The 26,848-nt window shown below is 39.1% G+C and overlaps 1 protein-coding gene across 2 annotated transcripts in view; it reads right to left on the bottom strand.

Moving 5' to 3' along the window:
* The window catches only part of pde4d (phosphodiesterase 4D, cAMP-specific), a 242,955-nt gene that overhangs the window by 168,440 nt on the left and 47,667 nt on the right, over positions 1–26,848 (bottom strand). The window contains exon 1 of one of the 2 annotated variants that reach the window (XM_088076639.1): positions 23,423–23,736. The exons of the other annotated variant lie outside the window; for it this stretch is intronic. Coding sequence (XP_087932765.1) covers positions 23,423–23,721 — 299 coding nt within the window. The 5' untranslated portion in view covers positions 23,722–23,736. Of the gene's footprint in view, positions 1–23,422; positions 23,737–26,848 lie in introns of those variants that run through there. 2 annotated transcript variants of the gene reach the window in all.

The raw sequence follows: 26,848 nt of genomic DNA, 5'->3' as shown, positions 1-26,848 counted from the left end.
GTCAGTAAATATCAGTGAGTGAAACACGCAGTGTGATCTACAGTAAGAAAAGTGGTACGCATTAAGATTAGAATCACCTAAATAGAAATCAAAGAAAGAGAGTGTTGTCTTTAACACACTGTGCTGGCTTTTTAAAGTGCACTTTCTGAACTATCAAACAGAGGGATGATCAACAATAAACAAGACAAAATGTGCATAGAAATACTTAGTCAAGATTAAACCTCAACGGCGCACATCTCCAAAAAAAATGTATTTAATAAAACCTTACTTACGGAAAGTATTTTAGTACTTGAGATCAGTCTTGGTCTTTCTGAACGCATGTGTACTTGGTCTTGTCTTTTTCTCAGACAAAGAGGACTTAGGATTTTATTCCAAGAGCAGTCTAAAACACAACTGTTGGGATATTACTAAATTACCTGTGAAACAAAGGAGTATTGAATAAAAATAGTTATGTTGATTTGACCTCCTTAATGTTCATTTTTTGGGGAGGATCATCAAACTCTATTTTGTTATTGAATCTTTGTATGGGTGTCTCCCTTTGTAAGCATTTAATATCCCTTCTCTGATTTCAGCAGTTTTTGCTGGTACGTGAATGCAGCGCAGGCAGAATTCATGAGGTTTTTTTTTTTTGCCTCAGCAGCAATTTGGGTTATGAGAAATGATTAGTCGATATGTTTGTGATCAGAACAATAAGTTAGATTAGAGGAGCAATTCCTGAACCTAAACTTTTAAACCCAGAGCTGGACAGCGGGCAGCACGGTTTCTGTGGGAGCGCAGTCGGTTTCATCTAAAGAAGCTTAGTAAAATGTTAATTTGTGTAACACTGATGTTTTTAATAGGATTGGCATGTCTATGAATCACTGTCTCACTGCCCACACATAAATCTGTAAATCTTATTATAAAACAGTTAGAGACTTCAGCAGATAGGTAGAGAAGAGAGTCACTATCTATGGTGAGCTTAAAAGATTCACACTCTGAACAACATGTAACAAAACATCTTTGTGATGTTATTGGTCTCTTCAACCCGGCTGACTCATAAAGGTGTGTGTACGGTGTTTAAATGCCACACACATTGTCAAAGTACACGCTTAACAAAAAAAAAAAAAAGAAAAAGATAAACTGCATTTATGTAGCACTTTTCTGAAGTGTTTACAAAAAAAAGAGCAGCATCATGTCATGCCCTTGTGACGGGAACACCAACCTTAGGCAGGCAAGGACAAACTGCAGAGAAAACCTTCAACAGGCATAAAGACCACTTTCTCTTTGAAAAATATCAGCTTTCTTTTTCTTCACGCCTCATATAAAGTACTCTTTAACATTGTAGGTAGACATAGTAAGAAAGTCGTGTAATATGACCCAGTCCACAGCCTCCAGAATATGGCATGAGAGATGAGACAAACAATGATTCAATATGATGGACAGACCTGCAGTCTCATTAAATACTGACTCAGGGGAAATATGCTGGAGGGCATACCTCACTCATTTTGTCACTCAAGTATCATGCCAAGTTTGTGTACTGTGCAGCTCACAACTTTAAAGCCACTAAAGCAGGTAAATGCAACACTGAGGCAGCTGTGGGTTTACATTCACCATAATAGACTTTAAGTTATCAAGTGTATTTGTTTTTATGGAATGTGTGAAAAAATGTTATTCACGACATTATTGACTTATTGTAGGATATATGGACATGACCTCCATCATTTTACTGACCTTGGTTTTGCCTGCTGTGTTTATATGAGTGTTGTTTTATGTGAGAATGTCACCAACATTTTACATGATGCCAGAATAAACAGCTGACCATTTTCCTTACCATTTTAAGACTTTTCTTCTTTTCCTTTTTTTTTCTGTTCTCGCCGACTTACGCAAATTAAAAGAAAAATCACTTAAAAGACTTTTGGAGTGAAAGAAGCACAGTCCTGTTAGTTTTTAGTTTGCCAACCCCTGGCACAAGTTAAAATGTCTATCATTTGCAGTTTTAACTTGCAACAATTTCATCTTCCACTCTGTATCTTCACCAGCAAACCACGCGGCACCCAGACTGTTCCTCCCTGGCAGCAGAATGGCCAGATTAGGTTGGCAACTGCGGTGAATAACCTAGCCTATTAGTTGTAAGAGGCATCACTTATTTTGTTTTTTCAGCCAAAATGTGTAATAATTCTCCAACCCAGCAGAAACCTCTGAGACTGGAAATGAAGCCGACGCAGACGTGCCAAAAACTGCAGTTCCTCTAATGACCACTTGAAGATGGCTCCAAAATCGAGTCAATCCCCATAGCCTGCGGTATAAAATTGTCTCAAAATTAAAATATTGTGTTTCCCAATTATTTCTTGGACAATATATCAGCCTACAAAAGTATTCATGGTAACAAGCCCAGTATTCTTACTGGATATTTTTAACAATGTGACAGATATCAAACAAGCTTCCCCTCTCTCTCTCCACTGCCTCCTCCTTAACTTACAGCCTACAGCCTATTTGTAGCTAGTTCATGTCCTGACAGTGGGTGCATATGATAAATGGAGCAAGACAAAGGAAGACAAATGGGTTAAGATACCGATGAGATTTCAGTCCCTTACGGTGCATCCACTTTATGAGGATGGCGTGGTGTCAGGTGAGGCTGAAACCACAGCTGGCTTTGAAGTTTGCCTTAGAGTGAAGACAATGAAGAATGGTGATGCCATAAACCTCCTCCGGGACCTCAAGCAAAAGCATGCTGACGAGTATGAGGAGACGTATTGTGATGGCTTGTTCAAATCCTCAACCCTGCATGTTGAAGAGTAGATTTACCTAGTAGCATGTTATTTTGTGCTTTCATTGTCAGGATTCGTAGCGAAAAACTCTTACAACTACTGACTTATGAATAAATATTCAAACAATCTTCAACTTCATCTTTGTCTTTATACCACATTAACTATGCATGTTACAATATAATGACTTTTTGTTTATTGTTGGTGTTGTCATATATATTCTTTTATTAGTTTGTAATCACTTTATTGTTGTCATTTTATTCTAGGAGTGTTAACTTTTGTGTTTCTTTAACCATTGTCAAATTTTTACCTTGATTTAGGGTGGAGGCTTCAAATAGGCCCATTCAGTTTTTTTGCTTCTCCCTGCACTGTGTACTGCATTATTTTTTGTCACTCTGTGTATTTTAAATTGTGCAAAACTAAAAAACATGCTACAAAAGCAGCAGGAGATATTGAGTCGTCTCAAAAGGCCAATATACATTTTGGATTTCCATTTTAGTGTTGTGTTTTTACATTCCCAAACCCTGCAGCCTTTGAAATGTGAATTTCTGATATGTTACAGTGGAGCCTTGAGTCATCTTGTGCTAAATGATGTAGATGCATGCAGGCAGGTAGGGCATTCCAGAGGGAAAGGATGAAAGTAGGGCACAGTCATTTGGTGCTCCAAGATGCCTTGCAGACACATCACAGTTTTTTTTCTTTTATCACTGCCAGATCTAGAAAAAAATAGATCAAGTGTAATAGACTACCACATTTCCCTTGCCTGCCTAACTGTGTGCATATGAGTAAAAAAGGTATGGCAGAGATAGCAAGGCCTCTGCATCTCCAGCATTCACAGTATGAGGCTGTTTCCTTGAAATATCAGGCTGAGGGTTAACCAAGTCTGTTATAAATGATCCTAAGGGGGAAAACTACCCATAGTGATGCAAACAACATGATGTTGGATTTGTCATCATGATGCAGTGGTCATGTCATTTCCTTCTCTTCCTTGTTTCCAGTGACACGTCAGCATACCCACGCATGCTGCCTTGTGAAGAGTGTATTATGTCTGCCTTTATATGTATGTAATGATGCAGTTACTCAGCAAATTAAGCCTTTAACAACTGGAGCAACACCAGTATTCCTCTGCTTTGTTCAGATGCCTTCCACAAGCATTTAGACCTCTGAAACCTGAGAAAATTTGATGGATTCCTTTCAAAACCACGGGGAAAAAACACCATAAGCAGCAAGGAATGTCCTGCAAAACTCTAAAAATTATTGAAAGGTGACCAAAAAATGACCTGAAAATACTATTTAGGTATTATAAAAGAAATAGTGAGAATGTCAAGACTAAGTCATTTTTTTGTTGTTTTTTTTTATACATGCCATTTAAAAAAAATCTTTTTGTTTTTAATCTTTTTTACTGCTTATTTTCAGGTAAATTTCTTCTAACTTTTTAATAATTTCTTGCTCATTTTTGGGCCATTTCTTGTTAAGTTGCTATGTTTGGGAAGAAAATGAAAACAATTTGCTCAGGTTACACAGGGTTAAAGGTTCCATGTGAAAGTTTTCTTGCTATGTTTAAATCCACTGTTTCTCACCAGAATATGTGTATCCTTGAGGCCTGAAAAATGTGTATCTCCTGCCTCATAACAACACTTGCAAAGCCAACTTTCTTAAATATTTTAAATCCTGCAATGTTTACAGTAGCTAGGCCATGAGTGTGTATTGCATGCTTGCATGCCCTCATCCACCAATACAATTCACCATAAATGGGACCTTTAGTTAAAAACCTTGCTACATAACATTAACAGTGTTCAAAATCTAAAATATTTGGCACTGAACAGCCTTGACTTCTTTTTGTGAGAAAAAATAAAAATTAACAGAAGCATATTTTAAGACTGGCAGAGGAGCCATTAATGCATCAGAAAAATAATTCACCGAACTGCAGACCAGAGCAAAGAAGGCCACATACTTTGAAATTATAAATCATACAGACTGCTGCCACCATACCTATCAGACTGTAAAGTGGAAACAGCTTGCTCAAGTGATGTTATTGTTGTTGCTGCAGTTGCAAAGACAACTGGCAGGAACTACCTACAATACAGGACACACTGTAACTTCACTATCACACTGAGGATCACTACCGATAGCTACTGTGGAAAACAAAACTACCATGCCCTTCTACTTAAGCAATGGTTGATGCACTTGTGCCTCAAATGATCCTTCATTATCACAAAGGTATTGTACCCATTGCCAGAAAGAACTGCATAGTGAAAGCGAGGGTTATAGGGAACCAATCTAATTTTTGTTGGTGCCATTATTCCATAGCCATTACATTGTGCAGTCAACTTTTACTTCCTAATGATAAGTTAAAACCAAAAATTAGTCTATTTAAGCCAAACAAAAGTATGTAGAGTATCTTCAAAAAGCGTGCACCCAGTTGAGAGTTTGAAGAAAAGTACTTTAAACGAGAACTTCCCTTTTTTCTTCTACTATCTAACAATAATCTCCCAGTACTCCTCTGTCCTGCACTCTGCCCATCCTCAAAGCTTCCTCACAATATCTCATCACTAATGAAATCAGTGCACCCCTCCAACTAATGTAGCCATGGCGACTATTTCCCAAATGAGCAAGGTGACCTTCTGTGAATGCATTCAGGAAAAATGCAAGAAGATTATCATTCACCTAAAACAGGATGGATCCATTTCATACTTAATAAATCTAATTTAATGTACAACTGGCATTTAAATTGTGTCATGCAAATTAACAGTACAAGTCAAGGCTCGGATGGATTGTTAACATTTTCTCTAATGGGGGCTCATAGGGTACACTGGTTTCTACAGATTTTCCATACTTATTCCACTCTGTAGGATTGACAGAGACAAGGCTTCTGTCCATCTCTGGAAAGCTGCTGAAAGTGTATTATCAAGCGTAGGAATGGGGATCAAGAACCAGTTTCAAAGTGTCCAATCCAGTGAATCGTCTTCCTCCGAGCTTATCAATTCCTTTAATCAATGTCAGCATCGCAAAAGTCCTTGTTAGACAATGACTGCACTATAGGGCCACATAGTAATTGTTTATGACGCCTTTTCATTTTTACAGATAATGAACCTACGGCTCCACCATACTGCTCCAGAGTGTGATTTTAGACAGCATGCCGGCATTGCGGATGCAGTAGAGGCGTGAAGGTTTACAAAACAGAACCCTCTAGTGTGAGATATAACTGATGCATGGGCAGCCCTTTCTAAACAAACACATAAAATGGCATACCATGACGATAACAATCATTTACTGTCCTGTTATATGGCAGCTGATCTCATCCTCTGCTCAGAGGGTACAGAGGTCCCGAATCTCATTGTCTTTGCAATTTGCAGGCATTTAGAGCCGCTTTTCTTTTTATTTGAGTTAGCCGTCAACTGCTAGTAGCTGTTTTGTAAATTTCCTGTGGTGGGTCTTAGACATGACACATTGTTGAAACGTTACATCCCTGCTGCCTGGTAGCTGTTTAAGGCACTGTTACTTCCTCCATGATGACTTAAATTAGATTAAATTAAATTAAATTAAATAAACAAATTTGCCCAACTTTTCCGCGATTCTACCTTTTATACAGATTAGCAAGGCAGCAGAACTGCAATATTCCCACCCTGAACAGGCAGTGTAAACAATGGCATAAAACTCATGCATTTAGGGTGCTGAAAACAACATTTTTCAACGAGTCAAAGCAGAGAGGAAAAAACTTTGCACCACATGGCTTTATTTCATGAAGAAAGATAACAACAGTGCAGCTTCAGGGCTGTATAATGCAACATGGTTATGTCGCACGTGCTATGCAAAAATCTGTCTATAATCTGTAATGAATGCAATTACCCCAGTAACACTCGGCCAAACAGAAATACAGATTTGTGCTGCATGTGTGTAAGAGGTAGAGCTCCTTGTTTGTTGAGGTGTGTGTGTGAGGTGAATCGATAGTGCATCACTATTCTGTCATGGGACCGTGAGATGGCACCTGAGTGCCGACAAAAGATGTGATTGTAAAAATGAAGTGCAGTGAGTATATTTCATACATGAGACACACAGTGAACGTAATGATGTACATTCAACCCACATTGGGCCCGTTATTATGAGTCAGCTGTCACTGTTAAAGGAGACTTCAGTCTGCAGTGTTGTGTATACACCTCACTGAGGACCCAGAGAATTGTACAGTAACACTGAGCTTCATGATCAAACAAAGTCTCTCCTGCCTCTTACCGACGTTATGATAACAATAACACCACACAGGAGGCTTAGCAAATTTTTGATTTGACTACGAAAACCTAAATCAATCCTAATTTTCTCAAATATATTCATACAGTACATACATTCTCCAATTACATGTGGTCAGACTCTGAGAACCTATGTAGGCCTACTTTTTTTCTACACAGAAAATTGATCATGAATCAATAAAGGAATCAATATAGAATTGGACAGATAAGGCAAAGTGATAATAGCATCAATAACATTTTATCAATTGCTGTCTCTAATGAAGTGTTGCAGTGTGTGAAAGGTGAAAGCTTCAGTTCTTACTTTCCTTTTAGATGCTACTTCGTGTGGGAGTGACATTGACATTTTTTATGTTTAAGGCAGAATATCTGTCTTTGGAGTGAGACTTCAAAACGCATGGATCAGACTGCAGTAATGGATGTCGTAGCCACATATCAAGTCAAACTACACACTAAGCAAAAAATACACTGCAGTGGCAGATACACAGCTTGCCTCAACTGGGCCTGCAGGAGCACTTTGCACTTTGAGCCGGCTCTACTGGCAGACTTAATAGTACAGGCGGAGCTTTATAGCAGCAAAATTGATGGAAAAGAGAATAAAGACATCACTAATAGGGTTAGAGAGTTTTAACCAACATAACTGAGCCACTATACTGCATTGGGTGTTTATGTGTACTGTTAAATAAGACATGATTCTGACTTCTGAATGTGTATGACTAAAAGTGGCTTGGAATAACATAAACTACACAAACCATTTTGCCTGCTGATGACTAAAAGGTTAGAGGCCTGGAGGCTTGGAAAGCAGAGTGTTTTTAGAAATTTCTAAGAGGATTTCAATATTTTTGTCCACTGTTAAAACTCGTTACCATTGGAATTCAACAAAGCGAAATTAATACATTTAAGAGGGCCATAGTCTTGTTCTCTGTGAAAAAGAAGCCAACGTTTGAGCCTACAGCAACTGTGTACTTGATATTAAAAAGACAGATTTTGGATGTAGCATAACTTTAATATTGTTAGCATAGCTTACACGCTACCAGTAGTGAGTAAGCAGCAATATTGTTGTTTCATTTGACCTTTTTTACAGTTAGACAAAAAAAAAATTAAAAAATATTCAGGTAGTGAATAATTGTGAGCTACCTGAAATAATTTCAGGTAGCTAACAGTCATCCTAAAAGGTGTTCAACCAAGCAAAGCTGTATAATGTAAAACAAAGCAGTCTCCGAAGATGATGTAATTACAGCGAACAATCTGAGGAGTTCTACTAATGGCTCTGTAATAGGACCCAACAAGACCAACCTCTCCATTCCCCCCCATGGGTCTGCTACAAAATCCATCTCCTGTTAATAAGCAAATGGTCCTGGGCCGATTTATTAGCCAGTCAAATCCCCACAGTGACATAAAATCAAGTCATGAGTCACAGTCTTAAACCGCTACTCCACCTAAAATATTTTCAATATTAGAGACATGCAGCCTTATGGCTTGTATGTTAGCAGTAAAAGATAGTGAGTACATGGAGTTTATTAGGTCTAGCACCTTTCACAGACCAAGGTCACAAAGTGCTTCACAGAGAAAAAAAAGTAAGACCATAAAAGAAAGAAAAACTTAAACATATTCAACAGACTTTAAATACACAAATTTACAAAGACTAGACAGTACGAGGCCAGAGAAAGCCCAGTTTGAATAAATGAGTTCACAGCTGCTTTTTTGAGGCATCAACAGAGAGTGTACATTGAATGTCTATAGGAGGTGTTTCACACTGTTGAAGCCAACACTTCAAAGGTACCATCACCTTTAGTTTTCAGCCATGCGTGACGGAAAACTCGTAAGCCTGGGTCAGAGGTACCCAGTGACCTATCAGTGATATAAGGGTGGAGCAGGTCGGACATGTACACAGATTTATGTGGAAATACTGTACTGCATGAAAAAAGCATCCTTAGAGCTCAGCAGGGTCATGTTCAATCCATGTCAGTGACTCAGGATTACAGCAGAAAATGGATCATAAGGGTACAAGTGAGGCAAAAATATTACAGGTTTTTTCTAGGTTGTACAGCGACCACCTAAGGATCAATTTAACTTGTACACTTAAACAGTGGCACTTTCATAATATATGACTGGTTCTTTTAAAAAAAATATTTTAAAAAAGAACAATTTTTCAACAGAACATTTTAAATCTAACTCAATTTTCTTTGTAGAGGACAAATTAGGATTGGGTATCTTCTGACACTTGATAAATTCACATAACACAGTCACATAATCAATAAAACCTAACCCAACTACAGCCATTTAACACTAAGGCAAGAGTTATAGTACTAATAACAGCAAAACAAATTTTGAGTTGGGATCAATTATTGTTTCCTACTTCAGGAGAGGCTCATCAGCCGTAACCGTAAAACTTCAATTAACAGCCCGGGCTATTAATTGCTTAAATCACTGAACTCAACAGGCTTGTATTTGGGACAGATGTCTATATGGGATGGTTTTTTATTTCCTTTTACTCTGAACTGTTGCTCAGCAAAAATGGAAATATGATCAAATCTTTTGTTTCTTCCTTCTACCTCAGGTCCTCTACCTTGAGGGTCCTGCACAGTATCTTAGCTGTTCCTAGGACTGCACACTTCTGGACTGAGATCTCAGATGTTGTTCCCCAAATCTACTTGAGCCACTGTCCCAGTATGGAGGTTACAGCCCCCAGTACTCCGATCACCACTCGTACCACCGCCGCCTTCACCGTCCACACCTTCTCTAACTCCTCTTTCAGCCCTTATTTCTCAATCTTCTAACTGATAAGGTATCAACCTTTTATAGGCGAAGGTTTGATTGCACTTGCAATTGGTTTCTGCATGATTTAAAAAATTAAAAATAAAAACACACCAAATTGTTAAAAAAATTACTGATAAAAGAGGACTGTAACACTGGAGCTTATCAACACTACGGTCTTTGATAATTTTGCCTTGGGGCCGGTCTGATATCGGGGTTTGGTTCCCATTCCTACTGAGAAATAAATCTACATTAAAAGTAAAAAGCATGACTTTGAGCCTTTGTTACCTTTGTTAGCAGCAAAAATAAACTATGCCAGAACAAATCTTTTTTTTTTTTTTGATGGAATCCATCTTGCACCCTCGTGATCACAATGTCCATAACACTTCACTGTCAAAGAACTCCAGCAACCCTAACCCAGCACAAACCCACTATTTGCTGTCCATCGCAAAGTTTCACCAAAATATCTGACTGAATAAACTTAATTTGTATGCAGGGTAAGATGTTAACAGTTGCTTGTGTCTGTGTTTGCTTGCCTTTGTAGCGAACGACAGCAGTTACCCACAAAAGCAGTATCTTTAGCCATATTTGTCATAACAATGATTGTAGAGATAAACATACTGCTGTTAACCCTTCAAACCAAGAAAAGAGATCTGAAGATGAGATCACTGATTTGGGGAGAAAAATTCTCTTTGTGCAAAATCACAGTAAGGTCGGCTGATCTTTAAAAATTTCAACAAAAAAGACTATTTCAAGTTGATATTGAAACCATGTGAAGAATGTTAACCTTCTTTCCTAGCACAGTAAATCTAAAACAGCACTAATGAGCCATGACTTATCCATGCATGTCTTTAGATGTTTTTTTTTAACTGTCTCTGGGAAATAGAAATGCAATTTGCAGATGTCCTTGTGTTTCTGCAGGGAAGTTAAACTTTACACAGCATGAGCCCCGGCATAACTGCTGGGAAGCCTTGGCATTCAATAATTTGTTAAGGCTGTCACCGTAATGACCTTCAAGTTAATATGTTTTCTCTTAATTAAAATTTTGATTCATGTACTTTATCATGAAACTGAGGCTATGGGCATCCATAGGGTGCTTTGGTGTTAAGGCATGACCTGTGAACTGCAATAGTCTCCACTTTATTATTACCCATCTCTCTCCAATCAATTCCTGCCATCCCTCTGCTGTCAAAATCTCATATATAGACATAAAACAGCCCCAAAATACACATATTTAATCAACCTGCAACACATGGTCTAAAGCAGCAGTTTCCAAATGGTGGGTTGCGGGTCCATTCTGAATGGACCGTTATGACTCGTCAAGTTTGCAAAAACACACACACACACACACACACACACACACACACACACACAAACATTTTGAAGTACAGTTAATTCATGCAGCAGAGCTTTTATTTTGAAGTGCCATTTCTGTTTACTCTACTCTTACTAAATATGTTCAATTTCTTTGTGTTCTAAGCAAACCTTTTATGAAATAAAACCGAGTATGTGGCTATTTATCAAATGGATAATGAATGAATGAAAAAGGAGAAATATGGACCCCATAGCTGCACCAGTTGGAAACATGGGACATCATCTGGGTGCAAAATAAGGGGCAAGAGGCAAAGGGGTTGTATTAAGTTCATGATTTAATCATAGGTGTGTTTTGGATGTAATATGAATAGTGCCCTTCAAAAGCCAGGTGCGTCTTCACTGCGCCAACTGCTATTTACATTGTGGATTCTGGTTTTCTTCTAAAAGTAAGGCAGTAAAAGCAGTAAGATTACTGCAGCAAATATGGCAGGACATTTAGGCAGCAAAACTAAAAACTGTAGATATTAATTGGACAGTTAGAACAGAACTAGAAGTTTCTGAAATAATCAATGAATGAAGTTGCACTGCTCCTCATGCCTAAATGCATACACCAATTCTCTTAATGGGGAGTCAGACAGTAGCTGTTCATATTAGAGACTATTGTTGATATTTTCCTCATTAAGGAGGCATTACTTCACCCACCCACCACTCATCTTCATGTCCTTGTGTGTGTAACAAGAGGAGTACGCCTGCTGTGATCCGCCTATGCATCTTACTATATGAAGAATGTGCCCTAAAAATGGGTTTTTAAATAGGTCAGGCTTTTGTTGGTCAATGGTGCAATCACTTTCTGCTGCTTCAAAGAAGCAATGTGCCAAAAATGTGTCTGACCATATCTCATTTTAAGACCTACATGCCCACAGATGCACAGATCTGTGCGAGTACTTACACAATGTGGGCACTGGACTGTGCGGCACATTGTGCCAGGTGTAAGATAGAGCCCATTAAGCCCAATATTAGCTGGCCTTGAAATCATAGCTTGGTCCATCAGTTCCTCAAGAAGATTATCTTGGCCTCTTTACCATGCCAAATGTCTGACCATCTTCCCTTTATGTCTGCTCTCTGCTATTTAATGCAATGGAGGAAATATACTATTGGCTTTCAGTGTATAATGTCAAGCTAGAGAGAGGCAGTAGTTCAAGTGCTAAGAGGCAACCAACCTCAGGGTTACTTTCATATTTCTTGAACAGGGCAGGCTAGTGCAGATGGGTGCGTGCGTGTTTGTGTGTGGCATGTCTTCAGATAAGAGCCATTAGATGTACCATTAGATGTGTGTGGTCTAAGAGGCAAATCATTTAGGACAGAGATGCTGGAAGAGGAAGGGAGATCAATAAATAGAAATAGCATGTGTGAGAACAATGGAGAGACAGGAAAACACAATATCAAGGATGGAAGAAAAAGATGAAAACAGGGGAGTTACTGCATGTCAGTATATGTGGACAAACCAATGGTGTTATTTGTGAGCCCGTGTTTGCGTCAGTGAGTCAGGAGATGGAGAAAATATATGTCTCAAGAGAACACACTGATTGAAAGAGAAGGAAGGAAAATTGGCAAAGAGAAAAAAAAGAATAATCAAACACTGAGGAAAAATAATCTGAGAAACCAAGCACCACGCATGACTGACAGTTGCCACAACAGCTCCCTTTACTAACAGAACACTCTATAAAATCCTGTCGTTACAGGAAGCCTCACAACTTGCTGTCAGGCTGTTTGTTGTTGGTCCATGTGGTTCCTAATGGCTGCCACCCTACTATCTGTTACAACCTAACTGCTCAGTGACAGACATTTGTTGAGCTCATATGTTTTCATTGTGACATCTTTGGATGCGAGGGCCTGCATTTCTCCCAGGTGTTGCCAACTTGATCAGCATGACACTAAAAGAAAGTCGTGTATATCAGGGGTCTGCACCAGACCATTTATTAAACCACTCCTGCCCGCTGACACTGATAAGCATTCCCACAACTGCCCGCCTCCTCACCGAATCTGATCCGAAACACTTGAAATACGGTTTATTGTTGCAAATCTGTTGGTCACGTCCCACTGGGGATACAAGGCATAATACCTTTTGTGTATTTATTGTCTTTAAGAGTTAATGATACACTTATTTGGCTATTTACTAAGCCAGCTTTGCAAGATATAAACTCAAAAATTAAATAAGCTCCTTAAAAACTAGGAATGTGCACAATTAGTTGACTAGTTGATTAAATGTTGCCATCCTTGCTAAGCACCAAATATGCTACTCAGTTAAATTTAGTATTGAAATTATTATTATTTTCTTAGATTGAGTTCACCCAATAAACATGCTATTGTAATATTTAGGCACCCTTCCTACAGTTATATTTTGCCAAAGAATATTGTTTTCTAAACATGTTATTTGTTAAATTTTATTTAGAGAGTCATTCTCATGTTTTGAGAGATAATGTGCAAAGTCCAATATGCATAGTGCAAAGTGTCACATATTTCACCAGCATTTAAAATATGGTTTGGTTATTTAAAAATGTGATAATGATTTTTGCAATATTTTGTCCAACAACGTGTAACATTATGTATTAAATTTTGCTTAATTTGGACTGTTTTCACAGTGTTCTTGTTATATTAAAGCTAGTCGACTAGTCTAAGCTTAAACTTCTGTATAAATTAGTCGTAAGGGAAATCTCTACTAAAAACATTAGGGCATTCTGGTGATCTAGGTTTATTAAATAAAACTTTTTTTTCTGTGTTTAATATGTTTTACTGAAAGGCAATGCATTTACAGTGTGTGCAGTGACAAAGATGAACAGCAGCCCCTCACGGTCATATACAAAATATTTTAGGTCTATATGAGGTTAAAGTCATATGTATCAACTCAGCCCCAAGGTCACAACAAGAAAACAACGCCTTGGTTTGACAAATAAATTTGTTTAATTGTATAATAGTATATATCATGTTATCAGATTAGAATTATGGATACATTTATGCGTTAATGTTGTTGCTGAAAAATGTGGAGCTAATTTTAATTTATTGGTATTTATTTTACAAATTACTTTTAATACTGTTGGGTAGCTTGGGAATTTCCCCCTAGCAAACAATAAAGCCTTATTAATATGTGTTTATCTGAACCCGCAAAGTAACTGGAAACTAAACTGTAGTAAATTAAAAAGCACAATATTTGCCTAAGAGATGTAGTGGAGTAGTATAAAGTGGCAGAAAACAGAAATATTCAAATCAGGCAGAAGCATCTCAAATTTAAATTGTAGCAAAAACAAAAGCGTTGGGTTATAGTTTTTGTTCATTAAATAACAGGAAGGTGGTTTCTAACAGTCTGCATTGTTATTCATGTTGCATTGTTCTGGGATACTGTGGCGTTCCCAGCAGTAGGAGATAATCAAACTTGACTCACAGCAAAATCAGATATCATGGACAACCGTTCTAGTGTAATTCACTTTCCCCATTGTATTAACGTGCCGCACAACAAACATGAGAACGACAGTCCAAACATGACTCCTAAGAAAAAAACAATTCACATGAATGACCTGGCCAACACTAAAAACAGCAGACATGTACTGTTTTGGAAGCAAGTATGTATGAAAGTGATGCAACTTTGACAGCCATTAAACATGATGCAAGATCTCTGACATGTCAAGACCATACACCTTTTAAAGTGTAAAAAAATGCTAACAAGTAGTTCCTGTTTTCATAGTTCTCTCAACAGCTTTCATACGGATTTCCTGACAGACACAATCAATAAATCATACGTCTGTATGGTCTCCCTCAAAGCTATCAGCAGTCCCTACACCAGACCAGTCGCTAGCTCAGCTAGAGTCTTTATCACCCTGTTGAACGTAATATGATCAGTACAGCACAGCCAGCCAAGAGCTCAGGGAATCACCCAGCATCAAGCAGCCAGTCTAGAGAGGCTTTGGCTTGAAGCCCTATACAAGACTGTCCTTCAAAAATGGTTTTCATGCATTAATTTAGCCTAGCAGATGACCACTGAGGAAAGAGAAGCCAGGGGAGAGCAATGAAAAATAAATGCCTGTTCCTGCTGCTAAGAATTAGATGGCCAATCTTCTCTGCTCCTGTACGCTGCTGGAGCTCAGTTTCTATTTGAGATATCACCATTTCAGCACAGCTCGTCTCTTTTATGAAGCAATAATGTTTTCCTCGAGTTGGTCAGACACGCTGGCCCATGGTTCTTTCTGGACAACGTTCAGTTTTCACATTGGAAAATTTTTTCCCCAGGCAGGATCCCACTTCGCCTGTCAAACAACAGTGCTGAACAACAACAGATGTGTTCATAACACAATCATTTTCCAGTTGTGAACTTTAATGTCAATCAGTATTTGTTTGGGTGCGGGACATTACTGCTACAAGATTATTTTTTTTTCTTTTTTATTCTGTTATCAACGGAACAACTGGATTATGTAATGATCACAGAGAATAGTCAGTCTTCACCTCTAAACAAACACAGCAATTCCTGCTAGCACTTTCTTTGATGCGACACTACAATTGATGGCAATCAACGAAACACATTTGTGTCGTCACTTCAGGTTCCACAAACAAAAGTGGCGGAGGCTTCTAAACTGTCACTGCATTTTTATGCTGAAGTGTGCCAGCTTGCAAAAATGTGCAGAGCTACTGTTCAGTACATGCTGTATTTTTTGCACTGATGGTAAATAATATATGCACCCTTAAAATTGGGGACAGTCACTAGACTTGTAACTTACAACTCAGGTGTCTGCTTGATTAAAGGGTTAGATAGGAAATGGCAAAAGAAAAAGCACACACACTTAAAGGCTCCAAAAAGGTGATGCATTTGTAATAGAATTTGGAGGATTTGTTAAGGTGAGGGCAACACCCTTCGGAGACTAGGGCTTGGCGATCACGGCGAAAATGTTCATATGAGCGATATTGATTATAAATAAATCAAATTATAGTTCTTCAATGTTTAAAACCTAATTTTGGTCCTAAGTGAAAGTTTTAGAAATCATATAGTTAATTATGGTTTGAACTACTGTTTATTGTCAGAATATGACAAGCATTTGCCAAATTGCAGAATATTTAACAAATCTTAGGTAGATTCACAACAATTATAGTCAAAATGATAATAATGTTAATATATAAAATAATAAACAGATAAAGAACTGTTAATTTGGATCAGCAGCATGTCAAACTCTGGACAGACGGGTTAAACATTTTGTATTTGTTTTAGTGACAATGGACACCGAAAAAAATGACAAAACAAAAATCTCAACTGTGGTCAGTATTTTCTGTACAAGTTTTACACCCACAGTTTATCATTTCTGCGGTTCATTTAAAAAACAGTATCAAAAGACGGACCTGTGAAGCAAGCAGCGATGAAAGTTGTGAAAGTCAATGAAAGTCTGGTGATTACCCGTATTTAAGGTGCATTATTGCCCCCCACTATGGGTGTAATGGTAGTTTAATTAGATGGAGGATTTATCAAACATTTTTTTTATCTATATCAAGGAAAATTACATTGAGATAATTACCATTAACGTTTTATCGCCCAGCTCTGTCAGAGACTATATTGCCCTTTACATTTATGCAAGTTTTCCTCTGGAAATGGGATGACATGCTAAAGGTTTTCCAAACACTTTTGTTATTCAAAATCCACATTTATCCAAGTGATTAAACGCAGTCATTGCTGATTTCACGGCAAATCAAAAACAAAACCACAGAGGTGTGTGTCATGGTCAGTGCTCTTGAGTGTACCCTTGTATTATAGATGGAGGTTAGATCATTTTTAAATGTAATAATAAAGAATGTCACATCATGGTTTCGTTACAGGCAAAGACTGACAGGAAGAATGACTGAAACAGTGACTGTGAATACTATAGACTTGCTAATGTTTTCGGAGTAGCTGTCAGGTGGCATGGATTGTTATGGCTTCACATCCACTTAGTGAATGGAATATGACCATATGTCATCCACTTCTACGCATGCATATGTTGGATGACAAGTGTCACGCTGTACGTATGTTGGGCACCCCACTGTATATGCATGAAGTACTCTTTGATAGCTTGTGTTCTGTGCATAGAGCTGAGATAGGGTTTCTCCTTATAGAGACACCATATCTACAACTTTAATTTAAGAAAATAAGTTTCAGACTTAAATAGAAGACAAGTCTTCATCCCCACTGTATTGACTGTACATCTATTACCTTGATACTTGAGATCATATCAGATTCAGAATAGGATCAGGCCTGAAATACTATCTCCTGCAAATCAAGGGTTCCTGCACCTTACAGCAAGGTAGACTTGAGACTTTGTAATGCTAATGAGAGTTAAGTTTAAAACCAATTTTCTGATAACCATAACTGAAGAAGGAGAATTTCATTTTGCCCAAATGTTTATTGTAACATAACTTTTTTGTCCAGTGAAAAAGTTGGATTGTCTACTATCTCTATTGTCTGTCAAATGTTCCCTTTTTAGTTAGGAACACATGGAAGACAATGAATATATCATATTGTCATAAAGGTATCCATTTGGTTTACGCACAGAAGTGGTAAATATCTGGTATTTCTGGCCTGGTTTCTGGACGATTTTGTGTCTCTCAATCTGTATGTGAGAATCCACAGCTGGGATTCCCACCATAACAAGAAAAGGAATTTATTAAATTGTTTTGCAAAAAAATAAATGGACGTTACCAATTATTTTTGAGATTTTACAATGCAACATGAGAAAAAAGGATTCATAAAATCCTACTTCCCATTTCTGAGCATTTTTAAGACTTTTAAAAGATCAAGTCAATTTAATATCAATTAAGGCCTTCTTTTTGGACTAATGAATTCAATGCCTTTTAAGATTTTTCAAGGATCTGGATTTCCACCTCAACATGTCTGCATCACTGATTTCCTAACACACATGCTCATCTTTCAAAGCGCCAGTAAGTCACAGAACTATTCTGAAGGACATACTCAATACACCTTCTATTTCTGCCTGAATGAACAGGTCAATAAGACCCAGACAAGGGGCTGTCATTCAGATACTTATCAACTCTGCCTGCCATTTATAATACAGTGACACCAAACACAAAAGAAAATCTCTGAGTCAGAAGTTACAGCTCATGACTAGGCTTGTGGCAATACGCAATTGGATATTAACTGAAATCATATATCAACAATTTAAAGGACATTTATACGTTTTTCCCTACAGCGACAAATGGCTATTTTAGCTAACTTACTGTCAGAACTAAGATGTTATAAAAATAATCTCTAGAATCTGCATTTATCGTTGGCTAATATCTGACAAGACTGAAGTTGTTACACTCCTTTCCATCTTCAGTAAACTTGGTGGAGTAGGTGGATTCAAACGTGTGGACCCAGCAAACATTTAGACATGTATCTTGGGGTGCGATATGTCTGCTCACTAAGACCCCTTTATCAGCACCAGTGTTGACTTTTTAAAAAATCCACAAACCAGTTTGCAATCTCTTTTCCATGAATCTGACATTTTCCATCTATGTCTCTCCATATATCTGCACAAAGGGCATTGCTATATTAAATAGATTTTTCTTATTTTCAAATATCCACAATTCGTTTTCTGTAACTTCTTATAAATCCTCTTAAGGGTCCCTGGAACCGATCCTAGCTGACACTGGGTGACAGGCGAGGTACACCCTGGACATGTTGCCAGACTATTACAGGGCTGACACATAAGTCCCTTTCCACTGAACAAAAAACCCACCAACACCCACTAACATCTGGCTTTTGTATTGGGAAAGGTTACAATTGCCATTCACTCCCAGAAAAAATGACTTTGTAGTTAGTAGTCACAGGTTTTTATCAGCTCTGATCAACAGTGATGGAAAGATCACGGCTGGGTGGAGGCACTTATTTTAGCTGCTTGCTGGCCCGATGCAGTGATGCACCGCCACAAATTTTTGTCCATCTACTTCCCAGCAGCATTCAAACATTGTTTAAAATTTAGTCTGCACCGAGTTTGAGGGAAAGACTGAATAAGTTAACCACACATTTCCATGGACAAAATTTTAAAACTTTTCCATGACTTTTCACGGACCCATAATTTATTTTTCTTACCCCACTTGGCTGGCATTTCTTAAATATATCAGATTCAAACTCTTTTTAACCAGAATTCCAGCTACATGGCATACACTGAGGGAGAGACAGAATGTGTGAAGAAAATGAAGAAACATACGAAAACAAACGTCACAAACAAATGCATACTAGAGCTAACATCATCAGCTAGAGAAGTTACCGTCACAATTTACAACAAAATTCCATGATTTTACCAAAACTTTGAATAAATTTACTAATTTCATGACTAAAAATGCTGCTTTATTAACTAATCCTGCTTTCCTGCCCATTCGTGACATCGAATGTGAAATACTAGAAAAAAAACAAAAAAGCATGCTTGTCTAAATCAAAGCTATGGTCTACTGGCAATGAAAAAGCAGTCTATTGCCTATTTTTTACTGGGTCTTCCCCGCTGAATGTTGTAATTTTGGTGGAAAGAGGGAAAGAGAGACCATTCACACTCACATTCAATTCGCAACTACAGGCAATTTAATATCATCAGTTAAGCTAACCTGCATGTCTTTGGACTGTGGGAGGAAGAAGAAGAACGCGGAGAGAGCCCAAACTAACACAAGTGGAACAAGCAAACTCCACACAGAAAGGCCCAAAGCAGCCAGTGGGTTCAAATCCAGAACCCTCTTGTTGTGAGGTGACAGTGGTAACCACTGCACCACCATGGCACCCTAATGTTTCAATATCTTCAACAAAATGTTCATAGTCTTTTGTTAATCACCTCATAACCCAGCTACAACCTTGACTGGACGATACAAAAATAGGAATGACCACCCCACCATTAATGATTTCATTACACAAGCTACATGACGTTTGATGCTCATCTCTGCTAATGGAAAGTTTAGTACCACATCCACAATGCGCTCATTAGCATGTTCTGGACATATTTCACATGCCTGGGAGTCTAGCCATACAGTACATGCATACTGTGCCAATGCTGTAGCACCCTATGCAGCATGACTGCGAGTATGGCCGTGACTGGGGTTATATATAGCCTCGTAGCAAATAGCAGTTCCTGACTCGCTCACTAACACCCTTGGGATCTAATGACATAGCCAGGGGGTTATACTTCATACTGGCTAAAAAGCTCACTCTGGCAAGTCACAGTAGTCAGTCACAGAAGGACTGGCTGGAAAAAAATCAACGACTGTTAAATACAGTGTGGAGTGAGATGGCAGGGGTACGTTTTCCAATCTGCTGCTGCTGAGGGGACAAAATGTCCAGAAGGAGAACCTTCCCTCCTTAGTTGTTTCCTCTTTTCTTGTTTTGACATTTCCTTTTCCGCCCACCGAATCGCCATATCTTGATTGCGATTTGACAGAGAGAAGAGAAATCATGACATCTCCACAGATAAAGAACTGCAGCATCCCCATGGCAGGGAAAAGAACGCAGCAGGAGAAGAATGGGACAAATGCCATCTCATCATCAAAGTATGCTCGAGACTCTTGCTGAGGTCTCACACATGCCTTGAGCAGCATCCAGGCCCAGCCTACGTTGTGACACATTTGGGTGATGTGTTTTACCTTGGGGGTGGCTGGACCTTGCGCCAAACCAGCCACTCGGGCACACACAGCTACATCCACAGTCCTCTGAGGGGAAGATTTGCTGTCTCTCTGTATATGTAAGATTGAGATCAACTGTATGTGTTGAGCAAGTAGCTGGCTCTTCTTATTAGTCTTCCACAGGGGCACCGACTCCGAAGTTGTTTATATCTTGTCTGTTACAATCAGGAAATATGTCTTGTTTATCTAACATGCAGCAACAGCTTGGTTGCTGAGTTTTTCATGTGAAGATATGTGACTTGCTGCTGCTGCCTCATTAATTGGAAAAGTCAATCAAATGCATGGCTTAGAAGTAAACATGCATCAGGCACCATCTTTCTGCAGGCTAAAAAGTATGAGAAGCCACCTATATATATGCTAAAAAGCTCTGAGGAGAAGTTAGATGTCTTCCTTGACAAGCAGCCGTAGCTTAGATCCCCGCAAAGGCTGTCGAAAGGCTTTTAAATCAATGCAAGCAATGCATGAATGCCAGGAGGGCGGACTCACTGGTGTTTGGACAATACAATCAATAAGGCAATATGCCAAGCAATGCTGTTCTTATGGAACAATGGATTATGAATTTTATACATTTGTAATTTATTTGTGCCAATGTGCTATTTTAAAGTTTCAGTTACGATTTACAGAACGAAAAGACTCTGAGAAAAGCAGTGCATCCCCTTACCACACTAAACTGCAGCTGTTCTATCACGCAACAGCTGCCGTTCTGATTTTCTTGCATTATTTTGTGCTTCCCATAATCACCTGTATTGTTATTGCAGACAACGTGCCATGATAGGATTGTGTGATTCCTACCCCTAAGGTGCGCTCCTTTAATGAAATCCACACCAGATGATGGCCCTTATGAGTCTCAGTGGCAGAAGACATTGAATTAAGAATTACCAAAACATGCAACCCAATAGACGCACATAGAAAAAACACACAACCAGGCAAATGACCTTATTGACCAACTGCAAATAATATGATGTGCTGGGCTGTGGTGTTTGATTTGGCCTGCTGTTAGTGTTCCTGGATATGTGTTGGAGTGCAATGTGCTTCTTACATAATTAGCCTCCTGAGCATAATTGGATTTGTTTGGGTTAATCAACGTGTAATTACCTTCCTGAAGCAAATACGAAAAGTATCTGAATGATCTTTGATGCAGTTAGATTATAGGGACATCCTGTTAAATGTCACTTTGATAGGATAAAGTGTACGTTCAGTGCAATATTTTAACGTCACTTGGGTGTTTTAGTCCAGCACACCACTTTGCAATGTCACTTCCATCTGTGCTCTCATTGCTCCCCCCTCCCTCTCTCTCCGGCTTCTCCTCCATGTGACTGCACTGCCACTGTGACAGGGACCATTCTGTGTGTCGGCCAGACAAGCCAGCATGCCTTCTATAGTTGACTGGACCTGCAGGCAAGTATCACTCATATCTACACCAATTCTTTGATAAAAGGAAGAATGAAAGGAAAGCTGTTTGACAAAAACTTACATCAGCGGCAGTCTCTTATAAGCCAGGGAGCTGAGGTGACCTTCTCAGGTTTCATTTCAGCTGGCTTTTTTAAATTTTTTTTTTTATTCTCCCTCCTTCCCAGAACAAGTGAGTAATTAGAGCAGAAACATTTCCCCACACATACGGGCTGTCAGATTGCAGAGCTGCTTTTGTGTCCGTCTGTCTGTGTTCAGGCTGACTTCAATAAAATTGTTATTACTGCAAATATAACTGCTGTCATTTTACAGTAAGCTGCTCTTCTTAAATAATTACATGCGAGCAGGATCTGAAGATTATCCATGTTGTCATGTGTGGTGAGTCAGACTTTTGTGAATGTCATTTCAGAGAATGTGCTCATCATGTATTAGTGATTTCTGATTTTCTGATGTTTAGCATCCCCACTGTATCTCTTTCCCCTAATAGAGACCCCACAGAGTCCTTTCACTTACAAACATGAACACCAGGCAGCTCAGCTTATAGGTATTCATACCTAAAGATCACTACTTTAAAAAGGTACAAGAGGCTGCATGTATGTGCTGTGTGCAGGACACACATGAATATTCCCTGTGACCTGCCTCTGGTAAACGCCTACCTTTCATTTCCATCAGTCTCTGTTGTCTTTCTACATCAAGTAGCCTGCATCTCTGGCTGCCTAGTGAAGCAAATATAGTCTAAAAGATAAGAACATACACACAAAAGCCCGTGATAACTGCGTTTAGCAAACACTCACTTATTCTTTTGACTTTTTTCTAGAAACCATCATATCGTTTCCAGGATGAGACATCTCTCTGACCTACATTAAACGGTCTGTGAGCTCCGTTATTATAAAGAAAATATTAAGTTATGAAAAAGGGTGCGTTTAAGTGTGCAGAAGGGCATAAACGGAAATGTTATGTCGATAATTGTGCGACTATTTATTTTTTTCGCCTTTTCGCTACCGACTGTCCAAGGATATAGTTTATCCATCTTTTCTTTACCATTACAGGAGTTGAATGCTTTCGACCGTGCGACACAAAAAGTGCTGTAAAACAGAGGTCGAGCATCGGCAAAAACATCAAAACCTCCTCAAAGTTAGGACGAAATACAAGCCAAAAGACTTCTCCGCTCTCGCGCGTCAGTCTCTCTTTCTCTCTCACACACACACACAACGCCCATCTTCATCGAGGGAAATTAGAAAGAGACACAAGCTGAGGAAAAGCAGTTTTCCTTTTTGCCCTTACCGTCGAAGACCTTGAAACGACGACGGCCACGACATCCTGGATTTCTTCAGCCCGGGTCGGTGCCCCGTGTCCACTGCGTAAGTCCGGTCCATGTTCCTCGGGTTGAGGTATCTCTCGGTGTCCGAAAAGCCTCTTTGTCTCACGCGGTCGTTCTTGCGCACTACCAGCGCGTGGTGGAGCGGAGAGAGCGCTGCCTGGTTCTGCTGCCTCCACAGATGTTTGGGCGCCTTCGCACTCACGCCGGTTCCGCCGCCGGCGCCCAAGGACGCCGTCCCCACTTTCCCGCAGGCAGGGTCCATCCTCCTCGCCACGTTGGGTTTCAAATATTATATTAAAGAAATAAACACTTTCGGGGCATTCAAATTAAATAGCCCGGGGGAGGTGATGGGAGGGGAGATTTCACAACAAACCGAGTTAAGATATAATTTTTTTAGAAATCAAAAAATAGCTCCAGGGGCAAAATTATAACCCGAGGAGTAATTGAGACAACTTTTTAGTTACTGCTCTGTATTCTTCACGTCCAGTTTGTTTTGATGAGCTCACGTGATGAGTTTAACTCCATTAACTTTATCCTCCCTGCCCTGCAGAAACACATTGGACAGTGCCAAAATTGAATCCATTTACGCATCACGAGGCAGACCTCTATGACTGCAGTTTGGAAAGGGGAAGTGTCCCAGAGTGAGGCTACGAGAAGGAACTCAAGTGAGTCTGGTTTCCAAGTGCTTCGCGCTTTCTCCGTACACGCCCATTTTCAGCAAGGTGCTTGTTTTGCTGCGGCGCCTGGAGATGTTCAGGACAGTCCACACAATCAGTTTCCACAATCTCCTGCAAACTTCTTTAACCCCCGCGGCTGTAGTTAACTTGACGCACGGTGCGCGTAAAACAATCCAGACATGACAACACTGTTCGTTCCCCCTCAAGTCCCCTGCATCGAACAAGCGACATCGGGATATAGGGAGCAGGATGATACATAAAACATGAGGGACCCACCCAAAGCACCTCCCCTGAAATCCTCCATGAGTGAAAAGCAGGAGGTGGGAGTGGGCAGAGAGCCAGGTGGCCAAATCATGTCCACACCAGAGCAGTTTCATTAGCCAGCAGGCCAAATGAGATTTAGGCTTATCACAAAAATATTAGTTTTAGCTGCAGAAGTGGACATACACTCACAAGAATTGGAGGAATTACGAGCGTACTCTCTTTCTAATAGCAGCATTAAACACACTGCAGGTAAAATAAGCTCACCTTGACATTAATTAATTCAGCCGAGTGTCATTGCAGGCTCTATATCTGTGCCTGTGATGTCCACGGGTCGCAGAGGGGAGCAAACATCCAGTCACCCTGTTAAACGTCTCACCCTCTGTTCTGTTTGTCGTCATTTCAAGGGAGAGGGGACTTTTGGGGAAGACTGCTTTCTTTCCCTCCTCTCTCTGCACTTCCCTTGCAGCTCAATTACTCTGGAAGTGAACAGTGTGAGGATTGCAATCCCTCCTGCTGTAACAGTATTCCATGTACAAATGAGCAGGACATTTTTGGACTCCGTGTTGGTCAATTTGACCTGAAGACACATAACCACACTCCTTGCAAGGACACACTGACACAGCAGCATAACTTAAAACTGAGAACTGATCTAAAACTTAATTCGTTTATTTATTTAATTTATTTTCCATCATCTTCTTCCTACACAAAGTCATTGGGAATATTATATCACATCATGCACTGGGAGTCACCTTCATCAAACAATGTACCGGATGGGCAGCTTTTTCCGTTTGCACACACTGCACACATGTTTGCTGCTGAACTTAATAACTTAGTAAACATCAAACATGTTGACATGAAAATGTGTCAGTAGAAAATACAACATGAGCGCCTCAAGCCATACAATGATTTTAGACAGTGTGATGAAAACACAGAACTACTAATATGTTTTGATCAGCCCAGTCACAAGAAAGAATTTGCGTTGTACGTCTCTGCAAACCATAATTTTGTTAGATTTCCATGTTTCATACAAATCATATCAACATTTCTAAAGAAATGTTGTACAGGAGCTGACCTTGTCATCAGGAGGTAAAGGGGATGGTGGGTTGCAAGATGCCTGACAAGCTGCAGACTACTGTTCAACACAACAAAACTTGTATTTTTTAGCAAATTATTGCTGTGCTCTTTGGGCACCAAACGCGGGTGTTTTGTAACTGACCTCTCACTGTTTTTCCAGCAACTTTTAGGCATGAAAAGTCATCATTTTATCAAGGTATCACTGTTTTTCCTCTCGGTACTGTGGCCCCCAAAACCTGGTTATTTAAGCCAAATGCTTAAGCCAATGCTTTTGTGCTTAAACTTAACCACACCTTTACCACAGCAAAGTTGAAATGTGAAGTTTTAACATTATAACATGTAATGTAACATATCTGTGGTTTGTGTAAACGTTCAATGCCAGTATTTTTTCTGGCAATTTGGTTGGTTTTGATATACATTATCTTTAATGTGTTTTATATTGTAAGGCAGTTCACAATAGACAACTGTTTGTCTACACCCACTCTTACCAAATGTGATGCTTATTCCTTCATGAAGAATGCCGTTTGGTCAGTAAACGTCACAGGATCACACCTTAAAAAAAGTAGTGTGGCTCCAAAAGAAGTTAGTCGAGGAGGACGGTGCTAGCGTGCTGTTCTGTGCCCAAGCTTGTCAGCTACAGCTGCAATAAGTCAATTCTTTGATTAGTCCATCAAAAGAAAATTAATTGCCAAATAATTTCATAATCAATTAATCTTTCCATTTTTTTTTCCCAAGCACAAATGTCAAACATTTGCTGGTTCCATCTTCTTAAAATGTGAGAGTTTCCTGCTTTACTTTGTCATCTATGATGGTTGTTTAAAAGCTTCTTTTTTTATTAAATTTTTAAACATTGTATAGAGTAAGCAATTAATCACTTAATCGTGAAAATAATCAGCAGATCATACTACTAAATAAATTGTCATTACAGCCCCATATTCACAACCCAACATAGTTAACTTCATTGGTGAAAACAGCTTTATTTTCGCCTGCAGATGTTAAGTTGTAACATCCAGGTTAAGTAATCCAGCTTACTTCAGGAGCCGATGCATGGCAATTTGCCACTTTAATGTTATTCTCATGTTTGTTTTCTTTTGTACTTATGTTGAATTAGATTGTTATTTTGGGATCATGAGATGATGACTGAGGTAACTATTAGTGCGGTCGATAATTAGTGGTTCCACTAGATTGGTATCTATGTCAATACTTAATCAACAGAGCCGGTTATCAGCCAAATCTGACCAATTCACCTCTCAGTAAGTAGATTCTTAGTCACAAAACTATTTAATAACCCTTCCAGAATATAATTAAAATTTGCACAAACCTAAAACAAGTTAGGTTATAAACGTCTCTACTTATAGTTAAGATTTAATGTCT

The sequence above is a fragment of the Plectropomus leopardus genome, chromosome 4, assembly GCF_026936395.1.
Source record: "Plectropomus leopardus strain MGB_pleo_1.0 chromosome 4, ASM2693639v1, whole genome shotgun sequence".
In the NCBI taxonomy this organism is placed as follows: Eukaryota; Metazoa; Chordata; class Actinopteri; order Perciformes; family Serranidae; genus Plectropomus; species Plectropomus leopardus.
The sequence above is the reverse complement of the archived record's forward strand: the minus strand, read 5'-3'. Positions and strand labels throughout refer to the sequence as shown.